At 33.5% G+C, this 20,787-nt stretch overlaps 2 protein-coding genes across 8 annotated transcripts in view; one reads left to right on the top strand and one right to left on the bottom strand.

Annotated features, from left to right (window-relative positions):
- Window positions 1-20,787, bottom strand: part of CENPP (centromere protein P) — a 237,068-nt gene that overhangs the window by 155,222 nt on the left and 61,059 nt on the right. For 3 of the 7 annotated variants that reach the window (XR_008713798.1, XM_055579055.1, XM_055579060.1), the window contains exon 5: window positions 19,749-19,845. The exons of the other annotated variants lie outside the window; for them this stretch is intronic. Coding sequence is in view for 2 of the 3 variants with exons in the window: in XM_055579055.1 (XP_055435030.1) it covers window positions 19,749-19,845 (97 nt within the window). In the remaining variant the exon portion in view is untranslated. The remainder of the gene's footprint in view (window positions 1-19,748; window positions 19,846-20,787) is intronic. 7 annotated transcript variants of the gene reach the window in all.
- Window positions 205-19,761, top strand: OGN (osteoglycin). Its single transcript, XM_055579061.1, has 7 exons — window positions 205-825; window positions 1,562-2,088; window positions 3,505-3,601; window positions 10,129-10,287; window positions 12,040-12,242; window positions 14,456-14,551; window positions 15,364-19,761. The coding sequence occupies exons 2-7, from the start codon at window positions 1,915-1,917 to the stop codon at window positions 15,532-15,534; spliced, it is 900 nt and encodes a 299-aa protein (XP_055435036.1). The 5' UTR covers window positions 205-825; window positions 1,562-1,914; the 3' UTR covers window positions 15,535-19,761.

Here is a 20,787-nt window from a genome sequence, read left to right as displayed (position 1 = left end):
TAAAGTCATAAAATCAACCCAAATCAGAGAATATCACAACTAAATTTAAACTAATTCACATTCAAGTAAAAATGTAAGTATTCACGTCTTAGTTTATTCAAGCTTTAATTCAAAAAACTCCAAAGCCAATTTTGAATAGAAAAGAAAACAAACCAGTATTCTTTCACTTTCTATTTTTTTTTTTTTTTTACAAAATATTCATATCCACACTTACTGAAATTTCAGCTGAGAGGAGAAAGAAAGGTTACTTTGATTGCTAAAAGTACCAGTGATAAAATTAATCTTTAAAGATGTTCACATAGTTATCTAGATACCACTTCAACTTCAAAAAAAATAATATTAAGGTAATTAATACTATTTTCTTCATTCAGCAAACAAAAACATATTTTACTATCAAATCCCAAATTGTAACATTTATATTTAAAAAGCTGATTCTGACAGTTGAGTTTTTGTTACATATAACAAAATAAAGGGGGAAGTGGGCCTCAAATGACTAAACTAAAAAATAATTTGTGCTATGATTATTTATTACACAAGGTAAAAAATAACAGAAGTTTATGATAATCAGTGGAAGCAATCTGAGTACAGCAGTTACAAATATTTTAGTTCTCTAGTACAACACACTACATTTCACCCTGCAGAAAGAATGTTGGCAAAGATCTCTACCACATGGAAACTGCTTTTAAAGCTGTTGGGCCCTGAAATTCTACTCAACAGTTTGAAATCACTCCACAGCTTTTCTCATTCACCCTCCCACTTGGGGCTAATGCAAGCCATGACCATCTATTGAGGAAAACCACAAAAAACTTCAAAACAGCTACAACGGTAGGCTCTTTTCTCACATATTATTTTAAATATTGTTTGTTAAAATGTGACATATAACAATCTTAGTAAATATAAAGGCAATCTTTAATCTTTTTAAGTCTCAGTTACCTCGGATAACTATTTTTTAACAAGCACTTAAGTATATCACCGCATAACTTGCATGTCCATGCAGGCAAGAACAGCGTGCTGCAAAAGTCACAAAACCATGTTATGCTTAATTTCAACCACTGACTTTTTTGACAAACTAGTACCTAAAATGCAGCACCAGCAATTCTGAGTGATTCTGTCTGAAGTTACTTAAGAAAAAGTAGAAAATGTGTACCACCAGATAAAATCCAGTGGTGAGCTTAAAAGAATCTTTCCCATTTCATTCCCTTGAAATCTTTGATTAAAGTTCTATTATTTTTCTAGTCTGCAATACTTTTTGCATTTTTCATACCTTAAATTTTAAAAGAAATGCTATTACCTAAAAATAATATATCTATGGAAATTATGAAACTGAGGAATTTGAAATTATGGGTTTTTCAATATTCTGTATCACCTAAAAGTAAATGCTAATGACTATTTTTCATAATGTTAAATTTAAAGTTTAAGTTTTAAAACTGTTCCTGGAACTTGTTTCTGCTCATACCAATACAAATCAGGAGTTCTTATAAAGTAGCAAAGCTGAAATATGATATTTTTAACTCACATGAGACAGGATCATGGGTCTTCATTTTAACTGTTTATATTACAGGTATTCTAAGAAGACTTCAATTGCATACCTTTGTTCAAGGTACCTAATTATTAAAAAACTGAAATTATCAACGTTGCTTGGATTTTTGATAGAAAAAGAACTAAAACCATTTTCTGAAACTATTTTTCAGAACATCACTGATACATAAAAACTTTTAGCATCTAATTAAAGATCACAAAGGGTTAAATACTGTTCGCTGGCCCCTGCTGCGTATACCCTGCCAAAAAGTCCTCTAAGCTTTTAAATATTGCTTCGATGGTCTGCATTTTTATTTCCAGGGAAAAAGAGAGTATTGTCCCACAGTCAGCAGGCCACTAGCTTATTAGTTTTCAGTCACCTTAATTTCTATTAAAATGAAGACTCTGCAATCTACACTTCTCCTGTTCCTGTTTGTGCCTCTGATAAAGCCAGCACCACCATCTCAGCAGGATTCACGCATTATCTATGATTATGGAACAGATAATCTTGAAGAAACCTTTTTTAGCCAAGATTATGAGGATAAATACCTGGATGGAAAAAGTACTAAGGTATTTTATTTCTACTCTAAATTTAATTTCTAAAATAGTCACCCATTTAAATGCATGTTTTTGTTTTTTTCTGAATGTGTCTGATAAGGTTAAGAGGAAAGGAAAAGCACTTGAAATGATTCAAAACAATTCAAAATAACTGTCCCTAAATTATATTTTTAAAGTATGCATGCTTCCCAAATTAATAAATAGACTCTATGATAACCAAATAGTATCTGTAACAACCAAAACATAAAATTTAAGGAAAACTAAAATTTGAAATATAAAATTTAAGGAAAATTCAATTTAAAGATGATCTCTTATCAGCAGAGATTTACATTTAAGTCATGATACATAGTGCCTTTTATTTGCATATTAAAATAAAATAGGAGAAATGTGTATTAGGAAAAATAAAGATGGATTACCAGCTTAAGGTTTATTATTTTAGGAAGAAGTAGTTCAAGTACATAAATAGAAGAGTACTGCTTATTTTGTATCTACAGGATTTCATAATAATTCACGTATGTCAACTATACAGTATCAAAAAATTAAAACTACTAATATGCAGCATGATTTTCAATCAATTTCACAATTTAGGCTCTACCATTTTACCAAGTAACTGTCACTGTCATTGTCTACAGAGATGACTTTCCTACCACATTTTTCATATTCTGCTTGTACAGGGACTAAGTAATTACTTGTGGTTTTACTGGAACACAGAAATGAATACTGGACAAAGAAAAAGTTAATACAGCACATAAGGATCTGTTGCCTGCCTACAGTGTCTATATGTGTCTCTCTCACACACACACGCAAAATGGAAAATAAGAGATGCAGCCAAATACTTAACAATGTTGATTTCTTCAAAAGTTCTCTACTATAAATAAGATGATAAGTATTTTAAGACTGAACAGTTATAATAGATTCTTTTTTTTCAGTACAGATGAGCAAATGTTAATACTACAATTTCTTTCAATGAAGTTGGCTAATATCCTAGTATTATTATTATCATATATGTATATATTAATAATATATGTATAAATAGTCCCAGCACTTCCCAGGTGCTTAGGAAAAAACAAAAAAAGGCCTATTATAACAAGCTGTCGGCTCACATGGCTGATTTCAATCTTATCAATCAGTTTAAAGGATACTTTCAAAATCTCCTGGTCCCTAAAAAGTAGTAAGTAAAAAAGTTCTCTGCTTCTTCTCTTTACATTGCTTTAGGAGTCTCTCTAAACACAGGGACCAAGATATTTGTGAAGTGGAGCAGAATTCAACAGCACTTAATAGACAAATGGAGAGGGGAAGGACTGTTCAACCAGAACATTTATGGGAGAATGCTGTCTGTAATCCCTCAGTTTTACAGTCCAAATTGCAAATAATACCAAAATTACCAAATTGTAAATAATTGTAAATAAACGTTTATTTTTCCAATAGGAAAAAGAAACTATGATAATGGTACCCGATAAGAAAAGTTTTCAATTACAAAAAGATGAGAATATAACGCCATTATCCCCCAAGAAAGAAAATGATGGTAAGTATGAATACTCTATTATCCTATTTTTAAAAGGAGCCTTAAAAAGTAGGTTACAATGGAACTTTATTTGCTATAGTTCAAAATTGCATCAGGATACAGTAAATCCGAACAGTGGAATTTTATCTCCAATGATAAAGTCAAACAGGTATATTGTGAATTTTCACCATTTGCCATTCCACATTATGAGTGAAAAACATGTAATAGGAACATTCAAGAACAACCAAAGTTCAGTTTGGGTTTAGCCTCTATAAAGTGTGTGCTTCTATCTATATAAAATCAATTCAAGAAATACTTGTTAAATTCCAATTAGTTGCAAATCCCTGGTGGCTCAGCTGGTAAAGAATCTGCCTGCAATGTAGGAGACCTGGGTTCAATCCCTGGGTTGGGAAGATCCCCTGGAGAAGGGACTGGCTACCCAGTCCAGTATTCTGGCCTAGAGGATTCCATGGATTGTATAGCCCATGGGGTCCCAAAGAGTTGGACACAACTGAGCGACTTTCACTTTCACATGTAGTCTGAGGATAAAGTAAATAAAATATTATTTTTGCTTTTAAGAAATTCACAGGAGAAATGGTTATATACATAATTATAATGTATGTTTCAATTAAAACAATAGAAAACTTTTAAAATAACAAATTACAAAGTACTACTTATTAGTTTCTATTTGGTTTATTATTGCTCTCTCACAGACCATTATTTCAGGTGACAATATGAAAAAAAAAAACCACACACTAATTTCTATAGTGCTACAATAAAGTTAAAATGAAACAAAACAGAAAATATATCTCAAGAAATTTGAAAAGCATCATAGTGAAAATAGACTAGAAGAAATTAAAAGACATTTCTTGCTCGTGGATAGGATGATTTAATATTACAAAGATGGTAGTTCTCCCTAAATCTGTAACAATAAACTTCTTTAAAGAGTTGGGTAAGGTTGATCCTCAAGTTCAGATGGAAAATCAGATCTGCATGAAATCACCTATCAGAACATACTTTAAAGCCTCCGTACTTAAAATAAGTATAATACTGGTGCATGAATGAATGTCCACAGACAGAAAGAAATAAATATAGAAATTTAGTAAATAACAAAGGGACCATCTTTAATCACTGAAGCAAAGATGATGTTTTTATTTTTAAAAAATATTTATTTATTTATGTATGGCTGCTCTGGGTCTTCATTGCTATCTGTGAGTTTTCTCTAGTTGCAGATGGGGCTACCCTTTGCTGCAGTGCACAGGCTCTAGGTGCTCATGCTTTGATAGGTGTAGCATGTGGGCTCAGTAGCTGTGGCTCAGGAGCTTAGTTGCTCTGTGCCATGTGGCATCATCCCAGACCAGGGATCGAACCCATGTCCCGTGCATTGGCAGATGGATTCTTAGCCACTGGACCACCAGGGAAGTCCCAAAGATGATCTTTTTAAAAACTGAGTCTGGGACAACCTTGAAAAGGGATACAATTATATCCCTCTTATACAGAAAAATAAACTTCAAATAAATTAGGGTCTAAATGTAAAAAGTGAAACCATTTAAATAGTAGAAGATAACTTGACTGTGGGATGTCTCAAAATCCAGAGATGATAATAGAAAAGACCAGTAAGTTTGACTCCATAAATGAAAAACATTTGCATGGCAAAAATCATCATAAATGAAGCTGAAGACAACTTAAAACTGAGAAAAATATTTTCAATATACACCATTGTAAAGAGTTAATATCTCTAATTTATAAAGAACAAGTAAAAATCTGGGAAAAAGAAACTGATAAAAAATCCATGGGTAAAATGGGCAAAAGGTATGAACAGACAATTCACAAAATGACATAAAAATGACCCTTAAACACATAAAAGGTGTTCAATCTCACATGTAAATTTAAATTGAGATAAAGTTTTTTAACCTATCTGACACAAGTGTGACAATATATTAATATATTCCACTGGCAAAACCTGTGGGGTATCAGACACTGACATATGTTGCTGATAGTAATGCAAATTGGTAGAACAGAGAGGAATTTGGTAATATTTGATGAAGCCTAATATGCATTTACTTTGTGACTTAGCAACTGACCTCTAGGAATTTATCCTAAAGATATATCTTCAAAAGTAAGAAAATACATATGCAAAATCTCTGAAGGATTGCTTGCAACAGCAAAATATTGGAAACAATCTAATTATTCATAAATTGAAGAGTGGTTGAATAAAGTATGGTACATCTACCTAGGGAATACTATGCAGTGGTAAAAATGAATGAGGAAGATTTCTATAACGAATATGGATTGATTTCTAGAAGAGATTATGTGAAAAAAACCAAAGTGCAAAAGAGTATCTACATTATGCTGTCTCTTCTAAAAATGAAAGGGATATAAGAGAAGATACACTTGTGTGAAAGAAATTCAAGAAGGGCAATTAAGCTGAGACTAGTTACCTATGGGTTACAGATGGACTAGGGGTGGAAGGAGGGAGAGACGGGAACTACAGGTACAGGGAAAAGGTGGCAGAACTTCTCTGAGCACACTTTTTGTGCATATTTGATTTTAGAACATTATATTCACATAAGCAAATAAATATAGTACATTCATAAATAAAATCAACAAGGATAAGATAAAAAGAACCCAAACTGACAAACAAACAGAAAAATACAAACTTAATTGTATTTCAAATGAATAACATAACACATTACAGGAAGGGAAATCTAACTGAAGTAACTCAGTATTTTGATGTATACTTTCAGTAGACAAATACTAAAATTCCAATGAGTAGGTTTGTTTTCCATAGTGTTATAGGTTAACAATAATGAAACTACTTAACGTGTGTTCTAGGATTGAGCAAAGTAAATACAAAGTGGATCAGAGAGTCAGGTCTCTCATAATCAGAGAAGGGTGTTAAAAGATATGGTCAGGGGGAAGGCTAGAAGGAACACTATGGAAATGGAGTGGAATGGACTGGAATGAAAGGTATCAGCATCAACTCCTGGTTTGTATACAGATATACAGAAAAAGATATAAACATGTTTGCTTCCCTGTATGAGTATGTATGTGCATATATGCATATGATATGTTTATGGTTTTATATGAGCATATGGTACATATATATTATATATGTTTACATGTGTGTCCATGTGTAGTGTGTCCATGTATAAAAACATATACGTGTGTATGTATGTATTATACATGCTGCTGCTAAGTTGCTTCAGTCGTGTCCCACGCTATGCGACCCCATAGATGGCAGCCCACCAGGCTCCTCTGTCCCTGGGATTCTCCAGGCAAGAATACTGGAGTGGGTTGCCATTTCCTTCCCCAATGCATGCATGCATGCTAAGTCACTTCAGTCGTGTCCGACTCTGTGCAACCCTATGGACAGCAGCCCACCAGGCTCCTCTGTCCATGGGATTCTCTAGGCAAGAATACTAGAGTGGGTTGCCATTTCCTTCTCTGTATTATATATGAAAAGAGAGCAAAATAAAAATAAATATATTTCCCAGTCCTCTTTGCTGAAAGATCCTAGGAACAATGAGATCCCAGTAGCAATGAGCACATGCACACCCAAATCTTGGTTTCTAAATACCATTCTCCACTGAAATGGACCAGTACTTCTTAAAGTAATAGCTGATTTCAGACCTGGGGCAGGGAAAGGGCAAGGATTGGTATGGGACATCTCAGCATGCCAGAAAATAAGTAAGCTCTCAAAGAATAGTAGAGACATTTAATTTTTCAATCAAAATATAAAAAAAAATATGTATAAATGTATGACAGATGTATAAGATTTATTCACTAAAATCCAGACAATAATGCGGAGAGATATTTAAAAAGACCTAAATATATAGATAGAGATACACTGTATTCAAGGACCAGAAAACTCAGTATCATTAAAATGTCTGTTTTCCCCAAATTCATCTGTAGATTCAATGCAGTCCCAATTAAAATTCTAGCAGGCTTTAAGTAATTAACAAGCTGAGTTTAAAATTTATATAAAAATGAAAAGAACCTAGAAGAAACGTTAACATTAAAGAAGAATAAATTTGGAGAATTTACACTACCTAATATCAAGACTTACTATACAACTTTTAAAAGAAAACAGGATAAAAACTTGGTGGTTGGCAAAGATTTCTTAAACACAGCACAAAAAGCATGAACTATAAGGGAATCAATTATTATTTATTAAAATAAAAAATGTTTGCTCTTTAAAGAGACATTGATTAGAAAATTAAAAAAAAAAAAAGCCAGAAACTGGAGAAAACATTTTCTCCAAAACATATTCTGACAAATGACTTATATCTATATAATATATATAATTCAAAACTAATAATGCAAAACCCATTTAAAAAGCAGGCAAAAGACATGAGTAGACACTTCACCACACACACAAAAACATGTGGATGGCAAATAAGTATATAAAAAGATGCTCAGCACATTAGTCATTAGGAAAATGTAAATTCAAACATGAGATACCACAACACATCTTACTTGAAAGACTAAAATCAAAAAGTCCAACCACACATACCAAATGTTGGAAAGAATGCGGAGCAATTGGAACTTACATGCACTGCTAACGAGAATTTAAAATGGCACAATGACTTTGGAAAACAGTTTAGTAGCACTTTTTCCAAAACGTAAAATATATATGTATAATAAGACACAGCCATTCTATGCTTAGGTATTTATAGAAGAGAAATGAAAGCGATAAGTCCATATGTTAACGTTCATAGCAGCTCTCTTTGAAATAGCTGCAAACTGGAAACAACCCAAATATATGTAAGAGATGACTGTATAAACTGTGTCTACTGACAGAATGGAATAAATTGGAATGAACTCAATAATAAATAGAAATGAATTACTGATACTGCAAAAATAGATGACCCTCAAAATAATTATGCAGAGTTAAAGAAGCCAGACAAAAGAGTATATACTGCATTCTTTTGATATAAAAGTTTCAGAAATAATATATTAAGTTTCTGGTCCTTAATATATTCATAATATTAACATATTAAGATAATGACAGAAAAGGATATTAGTGGTTACTGTGAGGGAGAGATAATTACCAAAGAGCATGAGGAAACTTTTGGAGTGATGGATATGATAATTATCTTGATTGTGGTGATGGACATCCAACTTATAAATTATACAAGTTAAATATGTGCAACTTATTGTATAACAGTGAATCACAAAAAGGCTATGGGATGATAAACAGAGTTTAGGAGTTCTTGTCGACTAATCTGGGACAATTTGATTCAAGTAAGACTCATCAAGAGATGAAAACTAGAGTTTTAAAACATGAAAGTTTGATAACAAACCTGATGTTTAGAATCTCAAAGTACTTCTCTAGAAGGTACACACTCATTACAAAGTGAAAAACAGTAATTTTACAGGGTGAGAACCATGGCAGACACCAACTGAACCAAGTTACCCAAGACAGCATTGTAAGGAATGAGACAGATACATAACACAGAGGATGAAACATTATTTCTGTAGTATTCCTGCCAAAAATGAGGAACCTTTTTTATAAACCCCAGTTGAAAGACATTCTGCAAAATAAATGCCCTGAAAATAAATTTTTAAAAAATTCAAAAATTTCCAAAACAGTAAAAAGATATAAAAAACAAAGACTAAGGAATTCTTCCAGGATGAAGGCATGACAAGTAAGTACAATAAATGATACAGGCCTCTAATTAAAATAAATAAATTTAAATTAAAAAAAAATGATGCAGCGTGCAATGGGATTCTAAAAGTGCCCACAATGACTCCAAATTTTTGTTGCTGTTGTTGTTGCTGGAAATGACTTTTACTTGAATCTAAGTTTAAGGGAGATTGGAGGAGATTATTATGAAGCTAAAACTCAAAATTCTCTATGATTCCAAGTTCATACTTTCACTAATTAGTTTCATTGGAAGGACTGATGCTGAGGCTGAACCTCTTAATACTTTGGCCACCTAATGTGAAGAGTTGACTCACTGGAAAAGATTCTGATGCAGGGAAAAATTGAAGGCAAAAAGAGAAGGGGGTGGCAGAGGATGAGATGGTTAGATAGGATCACCAACTCAATGGACATGAATTTGAGCAAACTACGGGAGACAGTGAAGGAGACGGGAGCCTGGTGTGCTGCAGTGCATGGGGTTGCAAAGAGGAGGACATGACTTAGCAACTGAACAACAAACTCATTAGAAATGTGTTTGCACTACCCCAAGTGATAAATCAAACTTGTGCTTACCTTAAGTCCAGCTTTATGATTTTTTGATATGCAAATGAAGAAATGTAACTGTCAACCAATTCAGCAATTAAATAAATGATCATTGCCAAAACAGACAGGAGAATAAAAGAGATTGTGTATTACAGAATTTAAAATAAAATTATGCTGAGTTACCAGATACAATATAGATCACTAGCTAATATGGCCATAACATCTTTCCTGTTATCATCTATAATTGTGTAAAGTATCTTTTCAAATTAGTAATAACATTCATCATAGCAAGAATTTTAATACTAGAGGTCAGATATTTTTAAATTATTGATTTTTATGATTTTGTTTCCCAATTCAGAAATGCCTACATGCCTGCTATGTGTTTGTTTAAGTGGCTCTGTATACTGTGAAGAAGTTGACATTGATGCTGTACCACCTTTGCCAAAGGAATCAGCCTATCTTTATGCACGATTCAACAAAATTAAAAAGCTGACCGCCAAAGATTTTGCAGACATACGTAAGCTAATTTTAAATAAAATATTAGTGTTAACTCATGTTAGTTATTTAACTCATATAAACACAAGTTTCTAGGTCACACGTAGGATAGTCACTGTTGGGGTATTTTAAGTATCCTGCCAGGAGGGTGTTGCTATGAGCACCACACACAGCAACTACTTCTGCAGTCAAGTCCAAGTCCTGGATCACTCATTACAGAAAAGTTTCCTATATTCCAATTTTGTCGAGGGCTTCTGAAGAAAATGATACCAAGAAATGCACACTGGCTCCACTACACATTGACGAGATTAACCATCCTGAATTCATGCTGTCACTGGTAGTTCCAACTGACTGAATACAGTTGTTTCTCATTATTTGTGGATTTTATGTTTTCAAACTCACCTACTTTATAAAATTTATTTGTAACCCCAAAATAAATACTTCTAGCACTTTCAGGGTTATTCACAGGCATGTGCACAGTGGCAAAAAATCTGAGTCATCCAGGTGAGGTAGAACAAGATGCTTTGTCTTTTATTTCAGCTTTAAACAAGTACTTCGTTTACAGTCTACTTAGTGCAATATTTTTCACTTTTCATTTTTTGGCTTTTTTTTGCTGTTTGAAACACTCCCTAAATATAGTGTTGAAGTGCTGTATATTATTTCTAACTGCAAGAAGGCTGTGATGTGCCTTCCAGAGAAAATACGTGTTAAGTAGTCTTCATTTAAGTGAGTTACAGTGCTGTTGGCCGTGAGTTTAATATTAATGTAGCAACAATATATACTAAATAAGATGCCTTTAAAAAAGAAACACACATACAATTTTCTGATTGGCTGATGAAAATGTGTGATGAAAGGCTCGAATCCGTATATTCCCTAGGAGCAATAGTTCCATATTCACTAAATCAGCATTTGTGTCGACTTTATAGGTGACTACCTTAAATAGTGAGAAGTGACCATATCTCCTTATCATCCTAGACAGAACAAAAGTGATGCATACATACACACACGTATTGAATTTCTCTCTCAGTATGTTCCACGTTAACAAAATAGGGAACTTTTTTGCCTTTGTTGTTTTTAAGCAATAAGGCATGGAAAGATTAAGATAATATACCCACAATCACAGGGGCTTCCCTGGTGGCTAAGATGGTAAAGTATCTGCCTGCAATGTAGGAGGACCTGAGTTCAAACTCTGGGTCAGGAAGATCCCCTGGAGAAGGGAATGGCAACCCATTCCAGTATTCTTGCCTGGACAGGATTCCAGGGACAGAGGAGAGGAGCCTGGTGGGCTACAGTTTATAGAGTTGCAAAGAGTCAGACACAACTGAGCAACTAATGCAAACAAAACAAACCCATAATCAAAACGCAACAGGATGGCAAGAAATTCACAAATATTTACATGATTCTATTCAATCAAACATAATGCTTGCTTTCCATAATTTGCAACAAAAAATTTCTTTCATATTACTTGAACATACTCAGAATTCAAACAAAAAAGGATGGAAGGACTCTCTTAACTTAAAGTTCCCTTCCAAACCTGAAATTCTAGAACTCCAGTGAGAAACGCCATCAGTGTCAAGCACTGAGTACATGCTGAGTATTCATTCAATAAAACTTACTGAGCTATTAATTGTACATGTTCTGCAAAGCACTAAACATAGAAGAAATTTGAATTACCTGTTAAATAAATGCTTTTCCTCAGTCCACACAATTAAGAATTTAACTTCATGTATTTAAAACAAATTTTTTTGTATTGTTTGTATATTTTTCCTTCAAGCTAACTTAAGACGACTTGATTTTACGGGAAATTTGATTGAAGACATAGAAGACGGTACTTTTTCAAAACTTTCTCTGTTAGAAGAACTTACATTAGCTGAAAATCAACTACTGAAGCTTCCAGTTCTCCCTCCCAAGCTTACTTTATTTAATGCAAAATATAACAAAATCAAGAGTAGAGGAATCAAAGCAAATACATTCAAAGTAAGTATTTTATAGTATGACTGAGCATAATATCATTGTTATACAGCCAATAATAACATGATAAAAGAAGAAGAAACTATAGCCTAGAATTTTGTTTTAAAACTATTACATAATAAATAGTGATATTGTTAGGCTTATTCAAGTCTAGCTTATGCCTGTACCTCACTTAAAATAACTTTATTTGGTTTCATGGGACTACCTGGTGTCACATCTCTTTCCTTTGTTCACACAGCAAATATTTATTTATATAGACAAAGACTCATGGTACCAAGAGTCTCCAAAACCTCAAAATGGAAGTTTTCCTGTGTTTCTTCTTCCCTACAGTATTAGTAATTCATAAACACCAGAAAAATCATGCTGTAAAGACTGAATTTTATTTTTAATACTTAAAAGTATTAGCCCATAGAATTCTGTAGGGAAATATTCTTTTGAATTCCATGATGGCACCTAATACAAAATTCTGTATGTAGTAAAAATTAAATATATTTCTTAATTTAATCATTCAAGAAAATAAATGCTCAGGAAAAAGGGAAGGCGATTTACTTTGATTTAGGTAGCCAGGTTGTCTCAAAATGCAGTCTACAGAGAAGTAATCACCTCAGCCCAGGATTTCCATAGATCTGAAGTACTCATTCCCAGTCCTGGAAGAAACCCCAGATAAAAGGTTGAGATAATCCTGCTACTGGTTAGCAACAGAAGACCTTGCTCAAAATACAGGATTGTAGCTCCTTTTGACAATTTCTAACAGTTCCTCAGAAGTTAAGGAACTCTTAGGGGACTTGCAGAAACTGGACTTACTTTAAAAACAAACAAAAAAAATGCTTGTAATTTGAACATACACAATTTGAGCAGGTAAACCTTTGAATAACTGGTATGTTAAAGACCTACAGGAGCTGGTCAACATTTACAAAAGAAGTATTTGACTATTTTACACATGGATTACAGAAGGGATTAATGACAAATTGGCATCAAAATGATAAAGTCAGCTATTTTCTAGTTTTGCTTAATGCCCAAGGCTGCAAAAGCCACGTAAAATCAAGTCACTCTAATCCATGTAAAGAGGTCCACTGGGGAAGACAGGAGCTTGATTCTTATATAATGGATTGTAGGATGCTTAAGAGGGCTTCCTAGGTGGTACAGTGATAAAGAATCTATCCACCAAAGCAGGAGACTTGGGTTGGATTCCCTGGTTCAGGAAGATCTCCTGGTGTAAGAAATGGCAACTCACTCCACTGTTCTTGCCTGGAAAATCCCATGGACAGAGGAGCCTGGTGGGTTCCATGGGTCACACAGAGTTGGACATGACTGAGTGACTAAGCACACACGTAGGATGCTTAAGAAAGGATTAAAATAACAACAAATTAATTCTAAAAAAAAAAACAAAAAAAAAGAATCCAAATTCTGCCATAGGATGTATATCAAAAGTAAGGTAAAACATTACTGTCAGGGGAAACTATATCTTGAAACTACAGAATTATACACAATAATGGGTTATTGATTATGAAGAGTAATCTAATGTAGACCTCTTAGCGGGGTAAAAAGAAAAATCATACCCAGCCACGTATTTAATACATTGCTTTGGAAGATATCTTACTAACAAGCACACACATCTCTTAGGAATATTCATTCTACTACAAGTTAGTGGAGCTGAAATGGGAAGTTCTGGAGGTTCAAGAGAGGTTATAGCAGTACCAGGATCCAAATACAATCCCGCATAAGCATTAACATCATCACCTATTCCAAAGACAAATTTAAAGAGGGAGGAGGGAAGAGGGTTCAGGATGGGGAACACATGTATACCTGTGGTGGATTCATTTTGATATTTGGCAAATCTAATACAGTTATGTAATGTTTAAAAATAAAATAAAATTAAAAAAAAAAAATAAATAAAGAGCCCCAGAAATTGACATGAGGGCTGAGGCTGGCTATGACTGGGTATTCAGATGTGAGATGAGTAGACAGACATGGGGATGCATTAGGGTTCTATTGCCCTTTGTAAAGGACTGAAATACACTACTTGTAAAACCAAAACAACAAACAAAAAATCCCACCAAATCAAAAACTACCATACCAATGATTAATAGTATTGATACATGACTATATCTATGTATTTATACATATGTATATTTATATATATGTGTATATAGCTTGAGTCGTGAAGAAATGCACTGATCTCAGGTATCAACTCAAGCAAAAGCACCTTTTCCTTACAGAAACTGCATAACCTCTCCTTCCTCTACTTGGATCACAATGCTTTGGAATCTGTGCCTCTTAATTTACCAGAAAGTCTGCGTGTAATTCATCTTCAGGTATGATTGCTCCTTTCACAGTATCAGACTTTAATTCAAATTACTATGGGTCAATCTTACAATTCATTAGGAAATTCACTTACTTATATGTAAATGTTGTCCATCAAAAGCATTAATATTTAGTCAAATGCTCTCTCTTGCCCAGAAGCCACAGTTCTATTCAGAGCAAAGCCAAAGGATCAGTAACACCAGGTATGAGGTCTGCTCTTATAGGATGGCTTGTCTCCAGGTGTGTACCTGGCATCTCCTAGTTAATCCGACATGTGGATTTGAAGTTAGGGGACACTAAGACGTGGTTTATGTTTCTTTCTCCAAATAGCAGTAAACACTTGCTTTTGGAGACTTCCCAGCTGACTTTATTGTCCAACATCAAGGGTAACAGAAAAGTGAAGAGGGAATAAAAAGAAACTAAAAGTAGTCTTTCACCATCACAAGAATTCTCATTTGTTCTTTTTACTTCTTTAAAATACATTTAAGGACACAGTACCCATTTTGAGTTGACACTCTACAACAGGATACATTTTCCAGCTAGTATAATCTTATTTGTACTCAGAAATTTGTTACATACATGAGTTTTATTCTTAGAAAAAGCAAGTAGTCTGTTCTTTCAAAGTAATACTGTAGACTTTAAAAAGGGAGGCTCAGATTGCTCAGACAGGGTTTTTTATTACCATGAAGATGGATATACAGTATGTACAGTATTTTAAAAATCACTTTTTATCGACAGATAAAATATTCTGCCAGACCTCATTACATAGCATACAAAAGAATGATTTGGAGTTTATAAACAATTTTTCCCTTTTGTTTTCCAGTTTAACAACATAACTTCAATTACAGATGATACATTCTGCAAGGCTAATGACACCAGTTATATTCGGGACCGCATTGAAGAGATACGCTTGGAGGGCAACCCCATCATCCTGGGAAAACATCCCAACAGTTTTATCTGCTTAAAAAGATTGCCTGTAGGGTCATACATTTAACCACTATCAATGGAGCATAGCTAAAGTACACACATACTTATAATCTGTCTCAACAATGTCTAAAGGAGCATAAATATTTAATATTAATTTTGCATCTGACTATTGAAGGAACTTATGCTTTAAGCAAGGATGTTAAAAAAAAAGTCTTATATATAACAAGTAAAAAGTAAGATTGAATCTCTAAGTTCAAAACAGAAATGTGAAAATATTTGAACAGAATTACAAAATCCCTGTAGTTAGTAATAGAGTACCACTTAAAAGGTATGTTTTTATATAAATACCCAAAATTAAGAAGTGTTACAAAGTTAAAAGATAAGTCCAAGAAACTTTCAACTGTCTTTCCTGGCTTCCACTGGATCCCTAAACCTTTTAAGGCATATGTTCCAAAGACTTTGAAAAGCTGAATATTTCTAAGGATCTCTCACTTTTCTTTCTTTTATGATTTATACATTATTCATTATGAAGTAGGAACTCTGTTTTCTTTCTTTTAAGGCAGCTACTATATTTTTACTTAGCCTGAGAAATAGGGTATAGTCTTATACCTAAGCAAAACTTTCCAAATAAAGCATAATTTTACTCTCTTGACAAAGGGCTAATATAGTAATGTTCAATTATTCTGTTCTGTGGTCATACAATTAAAAGCTTTAGTAAAGTAGTACAAAAATTTATTTAATCTAAATAATCAACATTCTAAGTCCACCACAAAACATTTTAGGAAGCTAGGCACATCAAAATCAGTATGCTTATTAAAAAAACTGAGAGTCCACTCTGTTTCTCAGAATATAGCCATAAAGTTCTCCACTGTAAAGTCTTTCAGTTATGACATATCAACAAAATATTTTTTATACTATAGGAATGAATCTTATCAATAAATTTATCCAAATATAAGATATGAAAACAAAGCAAATTCTGTGGCATTACTATTGCGCACCACCTTCCCAACCACCCATACACATTCATGTTCATGAAAATAGGCCATATATTCACAAGAAAGCATCTCAGAAACATTTTCTAAAGATCCACGATTAACTGATATGTTTAAAGATAAGAATTATCTCTAATCTAATGGTAATGATTTATAATGGCACTGCTGCCAGACTGAAATTCCTGAAATTACTTTCCTCTTGCCCAAATCCCATTCAAAATTCTTAGCTTCCACACTTCTTTGGGGTTGCATATAAAATTATCACTGCTTTAGAAATAAAAGTCTGAAGGGCGTATATAAAAATTACCAACATTATTTCTAACATCAATTATAAATTAGAATCAAGTTGGTCTCTATCCTATTTCCAGAACAAATATTGGTGTTTTTTCATTTCATGATAAAATAATAAAAGTAAAAATATGCTCATTTCCATTATCTTAAATAGATAATGCTTTATTTTTGACACTGATAATGAAAGAAACAGAAGATTAAAATTTTAAATATTTTACCCTACAAACATTCCTGAAAGAAACTAAAGAAGATACACATAAATAGAAGGACAGCTTGTGTTCATGAATGAAAGATGGAAAAGTTAGTATGTCAACACTATCCAAAACAATTCATAGATTCAAAATAATCCTTATCAAAATCTCAATGTAATATTTTGAAGAACTGAGAAAACCCACCAAAATTCATATGGAATCTCAAGGAATTCCAAACAGTCAAAAGAAATTTGAAAGAAAGAACAAGACTGGAGGATTCTACACTTCCTCATTTCAAAATGTAACTACAAAGCTACAGTAATTAAAAGTGTGATACTGGCATAAGGACAGACATATAGACCAATGGAATAGAATAGTGAGACCAGAAACAAAACTTCATGTACAATCAAATGATTTTTGAAAAAGGCATCAAGACCACTCAATTAGGAAAAGACAGTCTCTTCAACAAGTGGTGCTAGGAAAACTGGATATTCACTTGTATAAGAATGAAGTTGGACTGCAGGCTTACAACATACACAAAAATTAACTCAAACTGAATTAAATACCTAAACTTAAGAGCTAATCTATAAAACTCCTACTAAAAATAAAGAGAAAATTCTGTAGGACTCTGAATTTGGCAACAATTTCCTGGATATGACACCAAAAGCACAGGATAAAAAAGAAAAAAATAGATAAATTGGACTTCAAAATTAAAAATTTCTATACATCAAAGAACACTATCAAGAAAATGAAAAGACAATTCAGTGAATGGAAGAAAATATGTGCCAATCATATTTGATGAGGTAAATATATAAAAAAATATCTACAACTCAACAACAACAAAAAACCTGATGCAAAAAGGGACAAAGAACTTGAACAGACATTGCTCCAAAGAAGAAATACAAATGGACAATTAGCACATGAAAAGATACTCAAGGTCACTAATCATTAGGGAAGGAAATGCAAATCAAAGCCAGAAAGAGATAGAAATTCACACCCAACAGTTTGGCTACAAAAAAAAACAAAACAAAAACCCAGACAATAATGAATGTTGGCAAGGATGTGAAGAAATTGGAAGCCTCATGCCCTACTGTTGGGGATGTAAAGTGGTGCAAGCTGAAAGAAAGAATTACCATACAATCCAGCAATTCCACTCACAGGTATATATACTTAAAAGAATTAAAACTGAGACTTGAATAGATATTTGTACACCAATGACTTGAGAAGGACTATTCGCAATAGCCAAAAGGTAAAAACAATTAAGAGTCTATTAAAGATGAATAAACAAAGTTTGGTAAGTGCATATAACAGAATAGTATCCAGGGCTAAAAAGGAATGAAATTCTGACACATGCTACAATATAAATAAATCTTGAGGACAGTATGTTAAGTGAAATAATCTGGCAAAAAGAACAAATTTTATGATTCTGCTTGAACAAGATACTTAGTCAAATTCACAGAAATGGAAAATAGAGTCATGGTTCCCGAAGCTGGGAGACAGAGGAATGACAAATTAAGTGTTTAAAGGGGACAAGGTTTTCAGTTTGCGATGAATAAAACATTCTGTAGATAAACACTGGTGATGCCTGCACAACCATGTGACTGTTTCTTTCCATTCTAACAACCTTGTCACCAGCAAAGACCAGCTCAAATAAGCACTTTATTTGCTACAGGAAAAGCACACCAATTATACTTCTCCACTTGCCTTAAAAACATGTCAAGGAAAGTCAGCTTGAAAATGGAACTAGTGCTCACATTTCCCACAGCTCATCCTACTGTATAAGTAAATGGCCATATGATATGATTTATTATCATAACTGCCAGCATGCTCCTCAATCATTACTCTATTTTACCAATTCTGAAGAAGAGCTATTTAACTGTTCTTGTTCAAGAGCACCTGCAAGTAAACAACATGATCCTGAGAACACCTCAAGGGACCACAGTACAGTACAGATATCAGCATGCTTCGTTCTAAAAAAAATCCTGGCCGGGACAGCCGGGGGCGGCGGGAGGGAAAAAAAAAAAAAGAAAAAAAAAAAAGAAAATCCTATGCTTGACAGATTAGCTCAACCAAATAAAATGCAAATGATGATGACGATGATTTAAAGAAAGAATCCAAAATAAATGAGTGTTAGCACCAGTCATAGAAACAATAGTCATGACAAAAGTCATGACTCAGGATTTGGAGGAAACCTGAACCTTGCCATATTATTCATGTGAACTCTTTCAGAACTGATTTCTGTGTGGATTCCTGCTGTCAGTAATTTGATCCTATCCAGCTAAGCATGAGTCGGAGGATTACAACGTAGCCAAACATAATTCTAGCTATGACAAACAAAAACAGGGAGTTTTAAAAATGTCTTTGAATGTATCTGCATTAGGCCTAAGAAGCATTACTTTATAAGAATCAGACCTCAATATTTAAACTTGAAATATACAATAAATAAGAAGCTTAAATACAGAGAGTGATTCAGGATGTAAAGATTACATTATGACATTATAAGGCTTCTACGCTTATATTCTTTACTAGCATTTGGCATTTTACTTCAAGTATCCTTGACAGATTAATTTTTCAAAATGTATATTATAAAATAAATATGACTATAATTATTTTTCTTTCAGTGAAAATGGTTCACTGACTTCTACAGAAGCATTCCTCCTCTATTTATTGCAAACAAATGCAAATCCCGGAAGCCAATAAAAATATTTTCTATTGTTTGAAAACTTTAAGAATGTTATCTTAAATCCCCAAAATGACATCAGCTTCACTTTCCATATATGTTTAAATTGAAAGACTTTAGACTCTACCTTGAAATGTTTAAATGTGCGCTTACGATAGTCACACCACTCCACAAAGAAACGTAGGCTTCGGAAAAACATAAGCAGATCTCTTTTTTCTTCTGCTCTGTAGAAATACAAGGTTCTGTGATTAATAAATATCATTAAATGAACCCCCCCCCAATCTGGCTTTATCTTATTATTGCTTTTTAAGACCTGACACTAAAGCTTAAAAAGTACTTGCTTGATATATTTCTATGTATCAAACTCTGCATTTTTGAGTATGTGCCCATGTGTGATTTCTCAAACTGGAATTCACTTTTCTCCATTTTCAAATGTTTAAATTCTACCCATCTTTCAAGATATCACACAAATGCCACATCCTCCTTGATACCTCATTTGATGATCCGTGGTATAACAAAGAATATATCTGGTCTTAGTTACTAGTTCCTAGTCATTATTTCATGCAAGGATGGGCACAAAAAAGGACAAAAATGGTAAGAACCTAACAGAAGAAAAAGAGATTAAGAAGAGGTGGCAAGGATACATGTAAGAAATATACAAAAAAAGTCTTAACGATCACGAAAACTCTATGGTGTGGTCACTCACCTAGAGCCAGACATCTTGGGGTGTGAAGTCAAGTGGGCCTTAGGAAGTATTACTGCAAACAAAGCTAGTGAAGGTGATGGAATTCCAGCTGAGCTATTTCAAATCCTAAAAGATGATGCTGTAAAAGTGCTGCACTCAATATGCCAGCAAATATGGAAAACTCAGCAGTGGCCACAGGACTGGAATAGGTCAGTTTTCATTCCAATCCCAAAGAGACATGATGCCAAAGAATATTCAAACTCCTGTAGAGTAGTTGTATGGTGAGGACAGTTATGAGCACAGATTGTGCTCATTTCATGTGCTAAGCCAGGTAATGCTCAAAATCCTTCAAGTTAGGCTTCAACAGTATATGAACTGAGAACTTCCAGATGTATAAGCTGGATTTAGAAAAGGCAGAGGAACAGAGATCAAACTGCCAACATCCATTGGATCACAGAGAAAGCAAAGGAATTCTAGAAAA

Source organism: Bubalus kerabau, chromosome 4 (assembly GCF_029407905.1).
Source record: "Bubalus kerabau isolate K-KA32 ecotype Philippines breed swamp buffalo chromosome 4, PCC_UOA_SB_1v2, whole genome shotgun sequence".
NCBI classification, from domain to species: Eukaryota; Metazoa; Chordata; class Mammalia; order Artiodactyla; family Bovidae; genus Bubalus; species Bubalus kerabau.
The sequence above is the reverse complement of the archived record's forward strand: the minus strand, read 5'-3'. Positions and strand labels throughout refer to the sequence as shown.